General features: G+C 47.9%; 1 protein-coding gene across 8 annotated transcripts; it reads right to left on the reverse strand.

Moving 5' to 3' along the window:
* Positions 1–565: 565 nt before the first annotated feature.
* Positions 566–20,727, reverse strand: kidins220b (kinase D-interacting substrate 220b). Of its 8 annotated transcripts, none has more exons than XM_080881819.1 (30): positions 20,540–20,727; positions 18,633–18,788; positions 18,239–18,337; positions 18,003–18,101; positions 17,816–17,914; positions 17,577–17,678; positions 17,157–17,255; positions 16,856–17,053; positions 16,677–16,775; positions 16,198–16,296; positions 16,019–16,117; positions 15,384–15,561; positions 11,911–12,075; positions 11,635–11,814; positions 11,381–11,546; positions 11,149–11,300; positions 10,764–11,053; positions 10,288–10,428; positions 9,793–10,030; positions 9,344–9,432; positions 8,941–9,085; positions 8,607–8,769; positions 8,354–8,532; positions 7,998–8,233; positions 7,297–7,422; positions 6,788–6,817; positions 5,232–5,369; positions 5,058–5,156; positions 3,194–3,424; positions 566–3,113 (listed from the first exon to the last, which is right to left on the reverse strand). In XM_080881819.1, exons 2-30 carry the CDS (start codon positions 18,762–18,764, stop codon positions 1,920–1,922), a joined length of 5,265 nt encoding a protein of 1,754 aa, XP_080737945.1. In that variant the 5' UTR covers positions 18,765–18,788; positions 20,540–20,727; the 3' UTR covers positions 566–1,919. The 8 variants fall into 8 exon arrangements, with proteins under 8 accessions (XP_080737945.1, XP_080737943.1, XP_080737944.1 ...); XM_080881817.1 differs by having other exon boundaries at positions 9,344–9,435; XM_080881818.1 differs by having other exon boundaries at positions 9,344–9,435; positions 18,633–18,791.
* Positions 20,728–21,231: the final 504 nt, after the last annotated feature.

Raw genomic sequence — 21,231 nt, forward strand, 5'->3', positions numbered from 1 at the left:
ACATCTAATTGAGATAATACTTCCCCTATGCACTAACCCTAACAGTCAACATGAATGCCCAATTCTAACCCTGAGCTTAAACCTAACCTTAACCTAACTGTAACCCTGACACTAAAACCATATTTTGAGTCTCAGACATGTCTTCAAACTCGTGGGGACAGACATTTTGTCCATTAACGGCTGAAACTTTTAAAATATTGAAATGTAAATAGTTTATGAAAATATTTTTAAACATTAATTCTAATAAAAATATTTTTCCACTCAAATGAAAAAAGTATAGGGTCTGTAAAATGAAAATAAGAAACCTAGCATAAGTTTTTGGATTTTTCCCTTTAAACTAAGGAAGGCCAAAAGTTAAAAAATCCAAATGAAATACTGAAATAAAAAAATAAACACACAAAAATAAAAAATGTCTTTTAGAAACTGTAAATATTTGTTTTTGCTTCTTTATGTCCAATTTCCTGTAAAAGTTCCTAAAAAGTGTTCAGAACAAAATAAAATATTTATTTATTTAAAATGCTCACTACTGTGTTCATTGTTCAATAAATGTACTCTGATACTTTCAACATGCAGGTTTTTTATTTTTAGTTCACAGAAACATTTTTTCCATTAACTTCGTCCTGAGACAGGTCACATGATCACTGAGAGCGCGAGACACAAACGACAGCGTTACAGAAACATGCTTTTAGAATCTAACACTGAAAACAGCTATATTATTCATTATTTATTTTGAAGGAAACATTTATTTTTGTTATTTTATTCTGAAATCTTAAGATATCTGGATAATTTTGGTATCTTCATTTTCATTTCCTGTCGTTCATAAATGTCCGACAAAGCTCACGTTCACTGCTGATTGGTCAGAATTTTTTTCCTGATGACTGGAGGACGTTAAACTCATCCATGATTTCAAAGATTTTCAGACCAAACGACATGATCACAGATTCACTTCACTGTAAGAGCACCACGTCAGTGTGACACCAAACACAAAAAGCCGATTAAATACTCGTTCACGAAGATCATTGCAAAATAGTTAACAAGGTTTTTTTCTGATTATAACTGACTGCAGTACACCTCAGCAATGGGTGAATAACCCATTTGTAATGCTGAATATCACCAGGGGGCGAAGTGGAAGTCTGCGCTCACCTGTCCAGGTAATTTCTCAGGGTGCTAGTTCACTGTTTGATCAGTTAGAGCAGGTGTTGTTCCAACTCTTTCTCCTGATTGGTCCTTGAAGGATATTCTACTAAACAATCAGGAAGCTCTGCTGATGTTTCTGGACTCACAGGAAGCTGGTGATTTGTATCACCATGGAAACCTTGCTCTAACTGATGAAACACCAGATCATTCCCATTGGCTGGTTTGACCCTAAATAGGTTAGGTGTCTGTCTCTAATTGGCCAATTAGTTTGTGGTGTTCTGACAGCAGGAAGTCACCTCTCTCGCTGTTAAACAATTGGATGCGATGTCAGTGGCGATCGCTTTCAGGGGCGTGAACGATAAGCATCAATAATGAACTCTGTCACGATGTAAACAGGCCGGAAGCGCCCAATCACATCAGAGCAGGACAATAACAACATGCAGCAGCTTCACGTTACGTCTCTACGAAGCTTCATGTTACCTACGGACTACAGGTGAGCATGCACAAACATCTACCATTAACACTGAAATTGAGGTCCTCCAGCAGCCACTCTTCTTCTTCTGCTCAGATTTAAAGTCCAAAACTTCTAAACATATTTTTTCTTCCTAATTTCAGATTTTTGATAATTTTTCAGTCAAATTGAGCTTTTTTTCTTTTTCACTGATCAAATGTTTTTTTTCTTCGTCAAACTCGTCAAACCATTCTAGAGTCCTGATTGGTTGCAGAAGTTGAAAGGCGACTCTCAGTGGACCCTTGGCGCTCTTCCCCTCCTCGCTGTGAGGTCACAGGATGCTCTCACGCTCCTCGCCGAAGGTGACAGTGTCGGAGGACACAGTGCAGATCTCCGGCGGGTCTCCGGGCTTCAGGCCACGCTTCAAGTGAACCACTCTGACGTTCTCGTTGTTTGGCCCCGGCCGAGTAGAAGTTGTGGTGGTTGTGGTGGTCCCGGAGCTCGGGGGGATGATGACCTCGCTGGTGGAGGAGGTGGAGGAGGAGGGGTTGGAGGAGGTGGAGCCCTCTGGGGGCTGGCGGGCGCGGTTGGCCTGCTGGGCATTGGTGTTGTTGTTGAGGGTGACATTGCTTGGCGTGCGGTTCAGGTTGTAGCTCCTGGACGACGGCCAACTCTCCTCCGGGCTGCTCGCCAGCAGGCTGCACTGATCCTCGGAGCAGATGGACATGCGCGCCACCGCCGGGTCCTGCAGGCCGCTGAGGCTGCTGGGAAGGCCACGCTTCCGGGCTAGGCTCTCTTCATTCAGCTCAATCAGGTTGGCCCTGTCCAGCTGCGACAGGTCCGCCTCCTCGTCCTGCAGCGAGTGGTTGGGCGAGCTCTCATTGGACCTCACGCCAGAGTCAGACGAGTCTTTCTTGTCCAGCATGGCATCAGAGAGGTAGTCCTTCCCTTTCAGCGCCAGTGAACCGCCGGGCAGTTTGGGGTCCACCACCTTCTTGCCATCTTTCAGCAGGGGGGCGTGATCCGACTCTTCAGACTCCTCGTCATCGCTGGTCAGCTTCTGGTAGCGCAACCCACCACTGGCCTTCAGCTTGAGATCAGCAGCGCCCTGGAACAGCCCGCCTCTTTCAGCTGAGGACTTGCGGGTGAGCACTGACTTGGAAGACCCGTGGTCACCCTTCTCGTCTTCTTCTCTGATGGGATCTAGCGCCTCACCATTGGAAGCAAAGTCAGTGTTGTCCACTGCTGGTTTGCTGCTGCTCCTCTTGTTGAAGGATTTGCGTCCATCCTGCTCGGTGCCATCCTTGCTCTTATCCTCAGATGATGATGTCATGAACTGTCCCGGTTGTGGTTGGATGGGCTTCTCCCCAGTGATGACGCCCAACTCCAGCTGGGCCATCTGGGCGATGTATTCCTGGTAGGCATCGCGGTACTCTGCCTGCTGCTTGTCCGTCAGCTTGGAGATGTCATTGGAGGACTCCTGCGAGTTCAGACTGGTCATGCTGGCGGTTCTGTGAGCGCCACCCTGAAGACAGACAGAAAACAACATTCTTCAGCATCAGACCCCTCACATCTGACATCACAGATCACATGTTCTATAGTTACCATCCACGGCATGTTTCCGTGTCGCTGCGGGTCATCCAGTCCCACCGTGCTCAGCTCCTCGAAGCTCAGGTTGAAGCTGTACATTGGTGATGCATCCGTGTTCGGGGCGCCAGCGTGGGGTGGAGCCATCACTCGCCTTACTGGCTCGATGTGACCGCCAATGACGCTACCTTGCTCGCTGGCAGTTTCCTCATGTAGCACCTGGCTCTCAATGTGACGCATGTCCAAAACCTTCAGCAGGAAGGAGGAGGTGGATCTTATTTTAAGTCATTACATAGCAGTAAACCAAGATGTGTTTTATGTGGAAATGAACCCAAAAGCTGCTGCAGGTCACTGAAAACTGTTTTAATAAACCCCAATTTTTTGGTTTTCCACTGCTACAGGGTTTCTGTTTTAGAAAATTCACCTATATGGAGATAATTTTACGCTATTAGTCAGTAATGCTAATGATATTCTTAGCATTAGTGACGCTCTATGGTCCTAGTTTTACTGGACCTCTCTTCGGCCTTTGATACGGTGGACCATAACATTTTATTACTAAGACTTGAGCACACTGGGTATTAGAGGCACTGCCCTCGACTGGTTTAAATCATACCTCGCTGATAGATCCTTATCAGTTCACTTAGGCACCTTCTCCTCTTCCTCCGCTCCGGTCTGTTGTGGTGTGCCTCAAGGATCAGTTTTAGGCCCTATTCTCTTCTCATTGTATTTGCTCCCTCTAGACGCAATCTTTGAAAAATACAATATCGCCTTCCACTGTTATGCCGATGACATACAGATCTATTTTGAACTTACTGACGACCTTGCTGTGTCCCTGCACTACTTTCAAGAATGCATGCGGGAGGTCAAAGAATGGTTCCTGAGTAATTCCCTCGTTTTAAACAATAAGAAGACTGAGATTGTGGTGTTCAACAGTAATATCCCTCGTGCCCAACTCTGTGCTGCCCTGGGTTCCTTTGCTAGCTTTTCTTGTGACTATGTCAGTAACTTGGGTGTACTGCTGGATAGCTCGCTCAAACTCGATAAGCAAGTGTCTGCTGTAGTGAGATCTAGCTTCCACCAACTGCGCCTTATCTCTAAGGCTAGGCATTATGAGGACCTGGAGAAGCTTATTCACGCTTTTGTGACCTCCAGGTTGGATTATTGTAACTCTTGGTACTACGGTCTTCTCTCTTCTCTTCTTCTTAGACTGCAAACAGTCCAAAATGCAGCAGCCCGCCTTTTGACTGGTACCAGGAAATTTTGCCATATTACTCTTGTTCTAGCTAGCCTGCATTGGCTGCCCATAAAGTACCGTATTCAATTTAAAATATTACTCCTTACTTTCAAAACTATTAATAAATTAGCGCCAAGTTATCTTAGTGAACTTCTCAAACCACATACTCCTGCTAGAACACTCAGATCTGCCACTCAACTACTTCTGACCCAACCCAGATCTCGACTGAAGTCCCGGGGTGACCGTGCGCTTGCTCTGGCTGCCCCGGTACTGTGGAACACCCTTCCTCTCGACCTCCGCGCATCTGATTCCATTGCACTGTTCAAATCACGATTAAAAACCCACTTATTCAATCTTACCTTTCCCTCTAGTTAATATTTCTTTTATATCATGCACTTTTATGCTCATTTAAATTCTTGTTTGCTCTGTAACTGTTGCTTTCCTATGTATCAGTGACAGTTATCTGCTTGCATACTTAGTACTTACTTTGATCCTATTTCTATTATCCTCCACCTATTCTCTATCTTACTTGTTAAGCACCTTGGCATAACCTTGGTTTTTAAGTGTGCTTTATAAATAAAGTTTATTATTATTATTATTATTATTATTATTATTATTATTATTAATGCATTCACTGCCTGGACTGACCGTTGCCCTGAAGAGCTGCCAGTCTCCAAAGTTCATGTTCATTTCCTTCTTCAGCTCGTCGATGTTACACTGAGACAGAACTCTGCCGTTAACGTTTGCCTGAAAATGAAAAACATTTGTATTTCAGTCTCAGGTCCCTGGCTTTCTGCTTTCCTGTGAAGTTGTGTCACTGACCTTCCTGATGGTGGCGGTGTACTGTCCTATCATGCTCTGGTCGATGCCTTCCATATGCCGCACGCGCTCACAGACAGCCTCTGTGGTCATGGAGCTTAGGAGGACGGGCGGAGTGGCAGACGCAACGGAGGCGGAGCCCTGAACACAGATATATTTCCCAGGGAAAAATATCCAACATTTTTTAGATTTTAATAACAAATGTCATTATTTTCAGATGTGACATCCAGCTGTGAGATGAATAGAAACTTCATCCAAATCCTGGCAGGTTAAAGTCTCAACCTGAGCTTAATGCTTTTAGCTCAACATTTCTCTTCAGTGACTCCACCAGACTAAAAACATAAACGCTAACTCAGGTAAAAGTACACCTGACAGACATGTAAAAGACGGATGTAGCCACTGTGAGATCGCCCACTGATCAGCTTCACCACTGTTAACTTGGTCTTTAGAAATCAGATGTGAGGAAGAGCAGCAGCTCTGAAAATCATCATGCATAATTGGAAAATTTTCTCTCATGCTCAGAATGACCAAAATTTATTGAATAACCTTGTTTTGACCCGATATGAGAGACTAAGCAACATAAGGAAGGTATTTATAAATGTCAGAGGTCATCCCACAGACTTCTATAGAACCAGAAGAAATTTTACAGTGTCACCTCCTGGCGGCCATAAAATCCAAAACAGTTTAAGGCACACGTGACTGCTTTATTTTTTGGACCCAGAAGCTACGTCCATGTTTTGTACTACCTCTGATGTACAGTTTATCTGGATCTGGATAACCATGTCACGTGACTTAGCACAGCTAGCACAGGACTCATCTGTTTCTTTTAGGCCAATTTTTAATTTTAAGATAACTTTTTGCTGAAACGTGGCCTGAAACACAGAAATGTCCCCAATGACGTACAGAAAATTACTGTCCAACAGATGTTTTAAAGCTTTGTGAGCACCTTTAACTCACAGTCAGGACATTTTTTCACCATGCAGAGGTGGGGCTGGGGGAGTTTGGGGTGGTGAGCAGCTGTGTGGGTTAGCAGTGAGGGGTCAAAAGTCAAGTTAAAGTTTCTGAATAGATCAAACAACAAATTTTTGATCTATGCCACTACTACTTTTTGAAGCCACATGCTAGTAGAGGCAAGGTGCATGCTGGGGGGTTGTAGTGGTTGGAACACTTCCTCCTTTGGTCCACAGCATCCGGCTCAAGTCCGGCTGAAGTTCAGATCGGTCACGGCTCAATCACTGGCTCATGTTCATGCTTGGATCTGTTTTTCATTTCACTGTAACTACAAATCAGAAATTTTGCTCCTTAAATAAAAACAGAGCATGCTCAGTTGTGAAGCGAAGTATTTCATAAAAAGTCACTTGTTATGTTTCAAGTGTTCCTGTGGGAACCTGTTGTGTCTGAAACATCCTTGAGAACCTCACAGAAAACTTCTGAGGCCGATTTGTCAGCTGGCTGAACGAGAGCGATCAACACCAAAACACGCGGACGCTTGCTGTGGACACTTCAGGAAGGAAGGAGGGAAAGAGACAAGGAGGGTCATGTTAGGTAAGGTTAAATACCTGCTTCCTTTTCAAAGAAGAACTCTTAGACTGCAGACAGACAGACAGTTTGGGGATGAAAACATGAGGAAACACAGATGAACGACAGGACAGCACAATGATTTCTACTGAAGGCACAGTTTTAAGAAACCGCCACTGGTTCAGTGTTTCCAGAAACCAAAGAGGAGAATAACAGCAGCAGTAAAAGAGGGGAAAACAGAGGAGCCTTCACAGACCACAAGCAAAGAAAACTAAAACTCTGACTTAGACTCTTTCTAGATTTCTAGAGGAAAACCTCTGAGCAAACAAACATCTGGTGGGCGGAGTTTCGAAAAGATTTTATTCTAAAATATTTTATGTGTTTCTTCTTTACCAGGTAATAAAACTAAACATTTTAAGTTTCAGATTCAAAAACTGAAAACAGACAAGTTTCATTATTTTTTCACATTTTAAGACGAAATATCAGAAAAATAGAAACTTGTTAAAAACGTTCATGTTGAGTCATAGCTTCCAGCTACGGCCGTACTTACAGGAGCGGCGGGAGCAGCGGCATCCCTGCTGAAGGAGCTTTTAGGAGGTGGTCGTGGATGGAGGTGTGGTGGGAAGGAAGCCACGAGTGGGCGTGGCAGCTGGTAAAGGTGGTGGGGAAAATATGGCTGAGGGGGAGGAGGTGAAAAATTTAAATAATGTCGGTGGATGTGATGAAACATAAAAAAACCTGTCAAATCAAAGAGCGAATCCCTGCCGCCTGACACCCGGTCAGCGTCAGCAGACAATTGACAAGAATAAAACAGGAATGTGAAACTTTGAATTTTTATTTCAATGTGTTTCATGAACATTTGTGTTTTTTGTCGTTTCTGTTTGTATTTCTGTGCTTTTTTTGTTATGATGTCAAAACTTTTGACGCATTCAAAATAAAAAAATCATCATTAGCTGAAGCTAGCTGAAAGTTGAACTTTATTCAACTCTCTGTGAAGCTTTCTGTCGACTCCTTTTACTCTACGGAGCTGGACGGCAGCCTGTCAGCTGATCGGTGGGCTGTGTGAGACAGCAGGGATTCAGTGAAACAGGAAATGAAATCAAATCAAGCAAAACAACACAAACGATGAAAGGGACTGAGGCGGGACAGTCGTCACGTGAACCGATGACATCGCTACGCTACCTGCTGCTCAGCCACCTACAGGATTCAATGACATCATGAGGTGTGGGCAGGGGCGGGGCCTTTACTCACTCTGTTGTAGAAGGGATGCTGTGTGCTGGCCATGCCGCTGTAGTAGCTGCTGTGAGGTGGCGGGGAGACCACGCCCCCCGCCGGTGGGTTGAAAGGCCCGGTGAAGGACGCGGAGGGCGAGCACGTCGACGACACCTGACTGTAGACTGATGTGGGGCGGGGCTGAGCTTCCTGCAGGGGCAGGGGTGGGTACGTGACTCCGCCCATGTTCATCTGCTCACGGGCAGCGCGAACATCTGTGGAGGAATCTCAAACTGATGATGTCATCAAATCACGCCATGCTCATGAGAGCAACAGGAAGTACAGTCAGCAATACACTGAGCAGTATTTTCAGCAGTACTGAGCAGTACTCGTACCTGCAATGATTTCACGGAGTTTGGGGTCCAGGTTGACGGTGCAAGGCAGGAAGGTGCGAATGTCCCTCGCTGTAAGGACAGGTGTCCGTGATGACAGGAAGACCTCGAAGCTGCGCACGTCTCCGTCGATCTCCAGCAGCGGCTCCACGTCCTTTGTGGTTGGGATGTTCTTAGACACTCTTAGGGAGAGAGGACACACTGATCAGCTGACGCAGTGTCGTTTTACACCTGTGGAGGGAGGGTGACCTCTGACCTCTCATAGATGGTCTTGAGCGTGGCATGGTCAGGGACTCCGTCGGTCTCCTCCAGGTACAGGATGAGCCAGGACGTCCTGTAGGGCCACTGCTCCGTCAGGTTGATCCACGACGCCAGGCGGTCCCAGTTAAAGCTGATCTGATTGGCTCGTAGCAGACGGCCTGGACAGGAGCAGGCGGGGTTAAAAACTGAATTATTATTATGATAATAATAATAAAAATGTTTTTTTAATGAAAAATACTGGAATGAACCAACAAGATCAGCAGGAAGTGGCAGACGGGCTGACGGCAGTCAGACCGTGTCCTGCTAATAATGAAGGTGATGGAGGTCACCTGTGACGGAGACAATGTTCAGCAGCCTCCTCATCGTCTGTGGGCTGATGTCGCTGAACCAATCCTCCGTCACCATCAGCTTCGTCAGGTCGAACGACATCTGACGCGTCACCGAGCGCTGCACCTGGCGGCGCCGGTACGTTTCCTGCAAAGTGCACCACACAGGTCACATGACCACACGCACAAGGGATAGAGTATATTTACACAAGCTGTCAATCAAGAAACAGCAGCTCATTGACACAGTCAATAAACGGACCTGATCACATCTAATCACATCACACCCTTTTCAAATTAAAACCTGAAAAGCAGCTGGATTTAATTCAATCAGAGGAAACATGAGACCACCTGCAAGTCATTAGATTAACACACACACACACACACACACACAGACACACACACTCACCCGACGGTTGAGCGTCGTCTTGCTGCCAAACTTGGTTAATTCTCCCAGACTGTGCTGAGACAGCTTCCTGTCTAGCTCCTCATGCCACCCTGCTGACACACAAACAGATGTAAACATTATGTCGTTCTGTAACCACAGACAGAGGTGAGTATGATGTGTGCAGATATTCTGGGATTACAGAATAGCCTCTGCACTCCTGCTCCTCTAATTCATACTTTTATCTTAGTAAGAAAAATAAAACCGAAGGTTTATTTTCAGGTCCAGACTGAATCTGAGTGAATCTCTGTGAGACTTCATCGAACATGATTTCAGAGCAGACGCGGTCACGTGACAGCAGAAGGATGTGACAACAGGCTGCTGATGTCACCTTCACGCTTCATTAATCGGCTACGATAAAAAGCGATGTAACTGCAAGTCTCGTATAACGTAGTCATTGTGTGTGTGGATACCATCGGCGGTGGTGACGTCTCCGTTGGTGGGCGTGGCAGTGCACATCTTCCTGGCGCTGGAGAGGCCCCTGCTGTTGAGAAAGACAGGCAGGTGCACGATGTTCCTCATGTAGTCGTGCCCGTTGATGTTGGAGTCGCGTAGGACGCTGTTCAGGTTCTGGTTGATGGCCTTGATGATGATGTGCGGGTCACTGGCAAAGATGGAGATGAAGGGCCCTTTGGAGAACAGCACACGCACCTGCAGGAGGGACATGCCCACACTGACCATCTGAGGCAACTTTCTGCCCTTTCAAAGTAAATCTGACCCACGTGATGAGAGCTGAGCTGTTCCGACTGATCACATTCATCTAATGAAAACACGATTCAGCTTGACTAAGGCTGTGATGTCACAGCTAACGTTTGCGTTAAAGATGACGATGAGGTCAGACTGTGTCCATGCTTCTGCTCCGTTATCTTTAAAAACACTGACTGAATGAAGCCGTGCGAGCGTCTCACCGTGTCGAGCATCTGCAGAACTTTGTCCTGTTCGCAGGAGTCCAGCCCATCAATGACCACCGCCAGCCTCGTCTGGTGCTGCGTGAACCCGTCGATCGTCTTCGCCATCCTTGCCATCAGCTCCACCTCGTGCTTCAGGACCTGCAGGAGAAAGTGTGCAGAAGCATCAGAATTCAGCTCAGACAGACTCTTCAGTCTCTGAGCTCACACTAACAAACTCAAATGACCACCCCCATGCTCTTATTCTGAAAGTTCACCACAGCACACAAACTACATGAAGCTTTTTCCTGTGTGCAGAACCAGCCAATTACGTTCAAGGGCTCATTCAGAACCAGGAAGACTCCTGAGCTACACCCTTGCCCCCGCCTCTTGTTTCCCTCCACCAGAGACATCAGAGGATTAAAAACACTGAAACTAAAGACCCTCAGGCTCAAGGAGACCCCCTCGCCGCTCCATAGACTGTGTCCTCTCCTCACCTTCATGAAGCCCTCGCTCTTCAGCTTGTGCATCCTGTTGGCGGCACTGTGGAGCCTCTTCCTCTGCGAGTTCAGCACCGAGTCGGTCACCTGCCACCACGTCCTGCAGTTGAGCAGCAGAGCAAGGCCAACCACGCTGCCGATGGCGATCAGCACCGCGTTCACTGTCCGGTTCTCGCCATCCACCTTGAAGACGGCCAGCAGCGCCATGCCGGTGACGAGACAGGCCAGCACGACGGTGAAGAGGATGAAGGACGGCACGCAGCACGTCTTCTTCCACTTCCTCTTACCTGAGAGCACCGAAGAAGAAGAGATTGAGCCAAACTGGACTTGGGTCAGGTGACCTCAAGAAGCGCAGGCTGCCAGACAGGACGTGATGCAATACCTTGCGTCTCCTCGGTCTTAAACACTCTAAAGAGTCGTGTGGCGAGGAAGCCGAACTCTCGCTCGCAGGCGTCCGACAGCGTGGCGATCATCTCGGCCATCGATGTTTCTCCTCCAACGCTGGACAGCCGGTTATAGTCTGTGAACAGGAACCTGCAGGAGACAAGTGACATCATCATGACATCAGCGTGACATTACTGTGACATCATGACCTCCCTATGTGGTGGCGTTACCTGACGGGCAGCGCTCGTGTGCTCTGCTCCGGAAGCTCCGGCGGGTTCACGAACATCAGCTTCAACAGCAGCTCCAGGTACCCGATGTGCCGCGCCAGGCGGGTGCTCAGCAGCCACGCCCACGTCCAGTTATCTCCCTCCCTCCGGCCGCCAAAGTACACCACCACTACAGAATGTAAAAGGTTATGTGAACACCGGTGGCAGTACAGGAGGTCATGTGTTAACGTGCGGCATAACATCGAAGCGTTTCTCACCAAAGAAGAGGTAAAGCAGGGCAAGCAGGCTGAGGGAGACCGCCATGGCGAGCTTGGGGTCCACACTGAAGCCGAGGATGATGGCGATGGAGCCACAGAGCAGCAAGGACAAGAAGACAACGAGCCAGGAGAACTGAAACAGCGGCTCAATCTGCTGCCCAGCAAAAGTCTTCATCTCATCTGAGGAGAAAGAGGAGTGTCAGTACGTGTTGGCCAGGTGTACCCTTAGTGTAACGAGCGTGGTGAGCCTGGCGAGCGTGGCGAACACGAACTCACCCTCCAGCTTCTTGAGCAGGAAGGACTTGCCGCTGCCCCACTGAGCGTACAGACCCACACAGATGGGCGGCTGCATGGTGGGCTCGCTCAGGATGTCGGCGAGCGCCGAGCTGTACAGATCGTAGCCCAGCATGTCACCGTCCGTCTCCGAGGGCGACAGGTGACCTGGAGGGGGTGGAGACACAGAGAGTCTTTTATTCTTTTGATTTGAGGATCCCTGAGGACAGAACAGATAAAAGTAATCTGCTGTGGCATTGTAATCAGATTTCTGGAGTCAGAATGATTTTGGTAAGATGAGCTGATCGTTTAACACGAGCCTGCGGAGCAGTCCCAGCGTGGCTGATTTCACTCTTTGTATCAATTTACAGCAAACACCAAGTCTGAATGAGCAGAGAGTGCAGAGGGAACTCAAGCCTGCAGCTTCTGAACTTCATTTTCTACTCATGACATTATTTCCTGTGAGTGGGTGTAAATATGTCAATATGCTGATGATACTTTACTGTTCATTCACTCACTCTGCATTCAGTAACCATAAATCAGCTCTTATTGCAGATAAACTACAAGTTTTTCCTTCATCTTTGTTTTTTTTGTTTTTGACTGTCCTATTTGGTTCTTTAGCCATCAAAATTGTCCGAAGGCCAACAAGGATACCCAATAGATTTACTTTACCAAGTGGATCATCACAGCCTTGCTGTATTGGTCCATTTGATCGACCTTTGGTGTTATTATTTATTTATTTTATTTTCCGGAAGAGGTCCGACCAAGCCACGGGCACCAGGCCCCGCCACGCAGCCACCGGGAGTGAGCTGGTACATACTTGAGCACCCAGCCCCGGACACCAAGAACCACCAACGCACTGAAACACATCAGGCAGTGTGGTGAGGATAGATAGGCCTCCATACCTTGGAGGGCCTGAGATGTTCCCAGAGAGGTGCAGTCTAAGACCCGACCTGACATATAAACACAGACGAACAGGCACACAGAGACACAAACCTGCATTCCCACCCTCATGCACACATATACGAATACTCAGCACTCACCCAACGGGAAGACAGACACAAATGGACACTGTACACACAATCACACTCCCCAAACATACTCTATACCCCGGGTCCAGGTACCTTCGCCCGTAGAAAGCAACTAGACCCAGGAGATGTTACCCTTTCCCCCGGGATGGAGACAATCAGACCGCCCCCGGCTCCGTAGCAGCAGGGAGGCCCCGCATCCGGGACCCCAATCGGACGGTCAACACCTCCTCCCAGCCCCTCCGCCCTGATGGCTAGCAGAGAACAGGGGTGTGTGAAGACCCCATACATCCCTTCACCTGCTGATGTGTAGTGTTGCTGCGTGTTGTTCTAAAGTGCATTTAGAACACGGGAGGGCATGGTGCTTCCTGCCAGAGAACAGCAGGTGTCAGCACAGCCCCGAGGTGACATTGAATACACAGACCATCCTCTGGACGCTGTATAACGTGCCCGTTCCCAAGGCCCTATATGTATGTGTTATGAGAGGGTGATAATGTGGATGTGTGGAATAAAATTGAGGCACAAGTGGCCATAAGGGGACAGAGGGGGAATGCCTCCCCTGCACCGTGGTGGTAACCCAAGCCTCCAAGGTCCAGCCAGGGCCCCAGCCCGGAGGCAGAGCACCCCCAGAACCCCAAGCCCCCACGCCTGCCCCAGACCCACCCAGGGCAGCCAGGCTACCAGGCCAGTAACCTACGTCTGCCAGCACAGACCCTCCCCCAGCCCTGCAGCACGCAGTCACGAGGGAAACACCATCTAAGAGCCACCACACCCCCTAACCATTTCATGACCACAACCCCCGGGTTAAGCCCTCCAGGGAAAATGTCCCTAAGTAAGAGAGGAATGCCAAGACCTCTACGTTGGAGAGACCAAACAGCCACTTCACAAGCGCATGGCACAACACAGAAGAGCCACCTCCACAGGACAAGACTCAGCAGTCCATCTGCACCTTAAGGATAAAGGACACTCTTTTGAGGATGCCAATGTTCACATTTTGGACAGAGAGGACAGATGGTTTGAAAGAGGAGTGAAAGAAGCCATCTATGTCCACTGTGAGCGACCATCTTTGAACAGAGGCGGGGGTTTACGACACCAACTCTCTGCCATCTATAATCCAGTTTTGAGATCCCTTCCCAGACGCCTTAACGCCCACTCACATCCCAGGCCATGTGACCTCAGGAAATCACTTAATGGGGTGGGGCTAGGTTTCACAATGAGCTCACCCGAAACTCTGGCTGATTGTGACCTACATCCGTTTTCACACATTGGCTCATGTGATTAGGTAGAGGATCATTAGGGGGTCCATTGTCCCCCTTGGGGGGGTCACTCCCACAGGGCTTAAATCTGGGACTCTCCACCTTTTGACCCTAGAACTGAAGAAGCTTCTCCGATGAGAGGTGAAACGTTTTCAACCAACTTAAAGAAGTCCAGACGCTTTTCTTTCCAAGCTCCTTAAACTACGATGACCTGGATGACTGAGAACCTTCACAGACATGTCCCTAAGGACTCTCCAGATGCCTAAGCCAATCCCTACCTCCACATCAACCACAATAGCGAAGGCAGGACCAAACTACCAGCTGCTGCTAGTGGTTTGATAAAAATTGCAAACAGTGAAGGGGAGAGTGGGCATCCCTGCCAGGTACCCCTCAGGAGACAGAAGCTGGAGGATGTTTGGTCATTTGTTCTGACGCAAGCTGTTGGGGAATTATATAATAATTTTAGCCAGTTTATGAAAGAGTTTCCAAAACCAAATTTGTGCAAAGTTGAAAATAAAAATTTTCAGTTAACTGGAAACGCTTTTTCAGCATCTAGAGACATTATTGTGGTTTCAATGTTTTTACTGCATGAGTAGTCTATTAAATTAAGTAGTCTACGCGTGTTTGTTGATGAGTGCCTACCTTTTACGAAGCTGGTTTTGGTCAGGATGAATTAAAAGGGGGGGTTATCTTCTTATCTTTTTGAGAAAGTTTTGCAGATTATTTTGAGGTCTACATTTATAAGGGATACTGTTTAGAATGATCCACATAGTGAAACAGTCTCACAACTTTTAAATATGAGAAAAACTAAGAAGTTTGGTTTCAGCCGAGGATGTTATCACTGTGAGCTGTGCACTGAGGCCAGGCTTTGATTTCTTCATAACATTCTGATCTCTGACTGCAGACTGATCCAGTTATGTGTAACAAGCTGAGGATATCCAGTCTGGCTCCCTGAGCAGCCGCAGCCTACAAAAACACAAAGCACCATGTAAAGCTGCCTCATTACTTCATACTTTCCAATTACAGCTTCTTTCACCTGATTCACTCTTAAGTTTCAGCAGTGAGATCGGCCCAGGTTCATTTAAAGGTTGAAGGAGTGACGAAGAGACTCAAAGCTGAGCAAACATCAACCATAACACTGCGTTTGCGTGCAGTTCAGGCCCACTATGAGGTGAGACAGAAAAAGACGTACGTGCTCCAAAAATCTGCGTCAGGATGCTTTTCTGGTGGCTGCAGTCAACGTTGTACGGCGTCTCTCCAGCCTTGTTGGGGCGGTACAGCAGGCGACCATCTTTGGGGTTCCTGAGGAGGAGCTCGGCCAGGCGCCGGCTCCGCCCCCGGATGGCAATGTGGAGAGGAGTGTCCCCTTTCTGTGAAAACAGGTGTCAGCATCAGGTCCTCTGTAACCTGTTCATTCATTTCACTCTGTGACAAATCTACAGACTAAAAAACAAGCTAAATATTTAAACCTGCTTTTACTTTGAAGGGCAGGTAGATACACGTGATGCTTGTGTCTATGGACTGATTGGTAAATGGTAAATGGACTGATTCTTATATAGCGCTTTTCTACTCTCCCAGAGTACTCAAAGCGCTGTATACAACATGCCTCATTCATTCACCCATTCATAAAAGCACTTCTAAACTCAAGTGCAAACTAACCAACATACACACTCCGATGAACGCATCGGAGGGCAACTTGGGGTTAGTATCTTGCCCAAGGATATTTGGCATGTAGAAAGCCAAGGATCGAACCACCAACCTTCCAATAAGTAGGTCATCTGCTCTATCACCTGAGCCACAGCCACCCCTAGTCTATCTGGCTCTCACCTTGTCCACAGCAGACACCTTTGCTCCTTTGTCAAGTAGTAGCTCCACGATCTCGATGTTCCTCATCTTTGTGGCTTTGATCAGCGGAGTCTCTCCATCCTGAAAGCAAAACTCAGGTTAACCACAGAACCCCACCCCCTACTCTGAGACAGGTGTTCTCAGGTGTGCTGGGCTCTCACCTTGGTGCAGGTCTCTGTGTCGGGGTTACACTGCAGGATGTCTCTCACCATGGTGGCGTTTCCTTTCTCCACGGCCCAGTAAAGAGCCGTCTTATTCTCCTGGAGGTGGAGCAGAGAGATAACATTAGCAACATCACTTTACGCTGCATCTGATTGGCTCCGATCCTCAAGTTCTTCTTTACTGAATGCTCGCAGAGTAACAGCAGTCGTCCTTCTCATCAGAATGTTGAAGACACCAGCAAATCAAAACAGAGACAAAACTGCGGAGGACACCAAGTGCCAAAACAATCAAACCTAAACCTGCAACTGAATTAAGTAATGATGACACATTTATAAAATATCATCTGTGTTAGTCTGACTGCAGCGTGCATGAAATTGGGAAATGGGAAAGATTTTTCATGTTCATAAACATCTAATGAGCTAAGAAATGAACTCACTGTTTCCAATGTGATGAAGGAAATGTGTCTCCAAAACCTCACCTGCCCTCTGATGTCGATGTCAGCGTATTTGTGCAGCAGAGCTCTGACGATCTCCACGTGCCCGCCCCTCACGGCTCCGATCAGTACCGTATCGCCGCTCTGGAACACACAGGACGCCGTTTAGTTTCCCTGTTATTGAAACCGCGTGTGTCACGTGACGATGCCTGTTGGCGCCTCACCCGGTCAGGGATGTTTACATAGGTGCCGGCATCCAGCAGATCCTGGACGATCTCGGTGTAGCCCTCCTTGGCGGCGATCATCAGTGCCGTATTCCCGTCCTTGTCGGTCATGTTGACGTTGGGGTTCCTCTTCAGCAGCTCCTTCACCACCTCCGTGTACCCGCCCCTCACCGCCACGATCAGTGCTGTCATCGAGTTCTGGGGACAGACAGGAAGTAGTTAACAGAGGTGGGCGCGTATTATTCTGGCATGCCGGCAGTGATGGTGATGATGAAGGTGGTGACGCTGATTAAGGTCGTACCGCCCCCTCCTGGTCAACGTCAGCACCGTTCTCCAGCAGGTGCATCACGCAGTCAAAGTGTCCTTTCCTCGCCGCCCAGATCAGAGGGGTGGTCCCGTACTGTAACACACACACGAAACACACACACCTCTCTGAGCTGCTTTATTGTGAAATATGCCATAGTGTTTGGTGTGTGCTCCTGTGTTGTGTCACTTCCTGTTGTTGTCCATCATGCTACTTATTGTTGTATTGGTGTTATTTTGCAGGACGTTTCCTGTGCAGGTGTTTTTACTTTCTTACTCTCGATTCACTCGAGCCCACAGAGATTAATTTATTTGATGTCAGTCGGATGTTGTGTTGCACTGTTTCCTGTGGTTTCTTGCTGTTTCAGGTCAGGTCATGCAGGTGTGTGTGCTCTCTGTTGGGCTCTCGCCCCCTCACCTTGTCTGAACAGTTGACTTTGGCTCCATTTTGCAGGAGCAGCTTCACGATGTCAGCATGTCCTCGACCTGCGGCCCAGATGATCGGATACACACTGTACTGCTGCGAGGGGCACAGGAGGACATGTCAGCACCATCACTGAAACACTGTGGACTGAAACCGTCCAAAACACAACAAAATCTTCCTGCCAAAATCAATTCTCTCGTCCGTGTGTGTTACCTGTGTTGTCTGTGTGTTACCTGTCCTGTAGTGTTGGGGTTGGCCCCGTGTTCCAGCAGCAGTTTTGCAACCTCCACGCGACCTTTATAAGCAGCCCATGTGAGAGCTGTCCAGCCACCCTGGGACACACACACACACACACACGTTAACCCTCGGTTTAGCTACTCCATTCTCTGCACGACATTTCCCATGAGGCTTTGCTCCCACCATATCCCTGTGCTCGATGTAGGCGCTGTTCTCCAGCAGCTCCTTCACCACCTCCACGTGACCCTCCTTGGCTGCGGAGATCAGAGCCGACCAGCAGTCCTAAAATACACACAGACAAGGTTACCATGGAAACAGGAGCCGGCCAACTTGCCCACCTGTGTCCTAGCAACCATAGCACCGGAGGATGGGGGAGGGTTTTTTTTCCTCATTGGTGACAGAGCACTCGTTTCGCTCACCACATCATCCAGGTTGACATTGGCTCCTCTCCTGATGAGCTCCTGGACGATCTCCAGACTGCCCTGCTCGGCCGCCAGCATCAGAGGAGTCTGACCATTCTGCACACATAGGCAAGTACACAAACAAACAGGTAAACAAACCAGAAAAATAAAACAAGCACTAAGGTAAAAATCACTAAAGAATAAAAGTCAAATAAAAAGTGACCAGAAATGAAAATAATATAATACAACAGCATTAATGAGCTGAATTCAAAGAAAAACTACAGTACAAACAATGACACTGAACATGAATGTCATTAAATACAGTTAAAGGAGGGATATCTGTGCTCAAATGCTCTAAAATGTCTTCTGACTGTGAAGCGAGCGCTGCCACCATCACAGCGCAATTACATACGTCACTGCGTCCATCCACTTCCTTGAAGCGATCCAGGTGAGCCTTCAGGGCGGACAGGTTCTCCTCCTCCACGTAGCTGAACAGGTTCTGGATGGCCAGCGTGGTCATCTTGATGGACGTGGTAGTGTCCATGTCTGCGGTCTCTCACGGCGCCCCCTGCTGACACAACAAACACGGCAGTGAAATGCTTGGCCTGCTGGGTAAAACTGAGCTGAACTTCTGAGATGAAACTCTTAGATTCACTCAGCTGTTGCTCTTCTAACTGCAGCCAAACAGTGACCTTTGAACCTGCTGCAGAAACATGCCGTCCTGTGGTATAAATCAAGCTGCCCCCGTAGCTCCCCCACTCCACCACCACCACCGCCTCATTCCCTCATCATTAGTTTTTATTTGAATTCTGTTTAAAGGACAAAGACGTGTTTCTGCATGTTGTTGTTTGAGTTTATGAGACAAAGAAGATCTTAATTACTGATAAAAGCAATTAGCTGTACTTGAGTACTTCCTGTTTGTCAATAATCACACTGAAGTGTCAGTTTTTCTCCTGGTTTTCGGGAGCTGAGCAGCCTGCAGGAGGCGCTGGCAGGTTTAGTGAGAGGCAGCTGCAGCCTGTTTAAATCTCTGTGACATTTCTGTGGTGCAGACATCAGCCAGTGTCTGAAGACAGTTTCCTTTGAAACAAGCTGACCTGAGATCTGCTGGCGGCTCTGCTCTATGCCTGATAAAACAGGAAGTCATCATCTAACGGACAAACCGCCATGAACAGACAGCCTGAGGTCTGTCCACATGAGCGAGCGTTTCCCTCTAATCAGCCACAAACACGCCCACAGCTTTCTGCCAGGAGCCGAGGGATAAAAACAACCCAGGTGAATATGTTCCAGGATTTCTCCAGTCGTGGATCCTCACTTTTACACCTCAACTCATCCTCTTTTACACTAAAACCCATTTCTCCTCATTCGCTGGCTTCTGGAAGCCTACTGAGGGGCACGGCACAGATCTGCTAATCTGTAACATCCAAATAAAATTTTAAAACTGGAGCTTGTTGGACAGTTTGTCTAGAGGCCAGAGGTCACACAGAAGAGTCAGAAAAAGGTCAGAGCTGCTTCAAAGTCCCAGAACAAAGATTGAGATGCCGGCATGAGCAGAGTCACAGATACTGAAATCTTTATGGATTCATACTGAAGAGCAGACAATAACTGTGTCTGAGGAGCAGCTCCAATATGTCACAGAATTCATTAATGTGCTAACAGTGACGTCTTCGATAATCCCACTGTTTACAGCTCAGGACCAGCAACAAATAAATAATAGATAAATAAATACATGTAGATAAATCAGACAATTTTAATCCAGTCACAATAATAATGATCGATTAACTGCGGAGTTTTTTTTTGTCTGTAGTTATATTGATTGATCAGGTTTTATTGTAAGCTGAATAAGTAGGTACCTGATGACGTCATTTAATGATTTATGTTATTATGTTGACTCTCTCGGGTCCAGTGTTAATAATGACAACCACACTGTAAATGAAGAAACCGCCATGTTTCCGTGCAGTGGTGTATCTGACCGGCCCGGCTGGTCCCGGTGAGGGCAGCGGACTCTCGGACTCATTACCGGTGAAACACCGCCGCATTGTCACCTTAACAGCGCCGTTATCTCCCGCGGTAACCGGGATAACCTTCACCCATTCACCGCCCGGAGCCCCCACCCCTCCCACCACCCCCGAACCAACCAGCAAAAAGCCCCATATTACACCGGTAGCACTCAGATTTTATGTTTTACCGTCGGGGCGGAAATCAAACCGAATCACCCTAATCTGATTTTTCTGACCGATCCGGCGACGTGTCAATCAAACAGCGATCGATGGCAGGGAGGATGCTGCAGAGAGAGCGACGGGAGCAGAGCCCCTCTACCTTCAACGGAGAATCAGAGTGAGTTCGGGCGGTCCGGGTCCGAGGTTTGGCTCCCGTAGATCAGCGGGTCGGTGCGCGTGTCCTCGGCCTGTGTTCGGATGTCAGCCTGAGCTCACTCTCCATCCCCGACAACAGCAGCCATCTTGATCTGATCAGAACAACAGCAGGAGGCACGGAGACAAGGCAGCCAATCGCAGTCCACCGCCCGTCAAGCGTGCCAAAGCCAGCTCGCCGCTTCCGCTCTCGGCTGCTACGATAAAAGCACACATGACAGCAGTTTCCTGTTAGTTTAAAATGACTTAAAATAAAACACCCGCACTCTAAGCCCAGTGTGTTTTTCACTTCCAACGCGTCTTCATCACACATCACCCCCGACCCCCATCTCCACCCAGCCTGCACTCTCTTCTTCACCTCTGCTTAACCTAACTTACACACCTGGTTCCCGTGTTTTCATCACGCTGTACTTCCTTCAGCTCTGCACATCACCATGTTCTCGAAACTCAGAACTGGTACACGTCTTCTTCATTTCCATCATCCGCTCAATTTCCAGCATTGTGCTGTACTTTTTAAACAGACTATTAAAAAGTCCACCACCCTCTCTCCCAGACCTCCCCATACCTGCACAAGTGTCGTCTGGACCAACCTCCTTCAAGTCAAATCAAGTGGCTTTATTGTCATTCCAACCATGTACA

This window comes from Rhamphochromis sp. 'chilingali' (assembly GCF_963969265.1).
Source record: "Rhamphochromis sp. 'chilingali' genome assembly, chromosome: 5".
Classification (NCBI taxonomy): Eukaryota; Metazoa; Chordata; class Actinopteri; order Cichliformes; family Cichlidae; genus Rhamphochromis; species Rhamphochromis sp. 'chilingali'.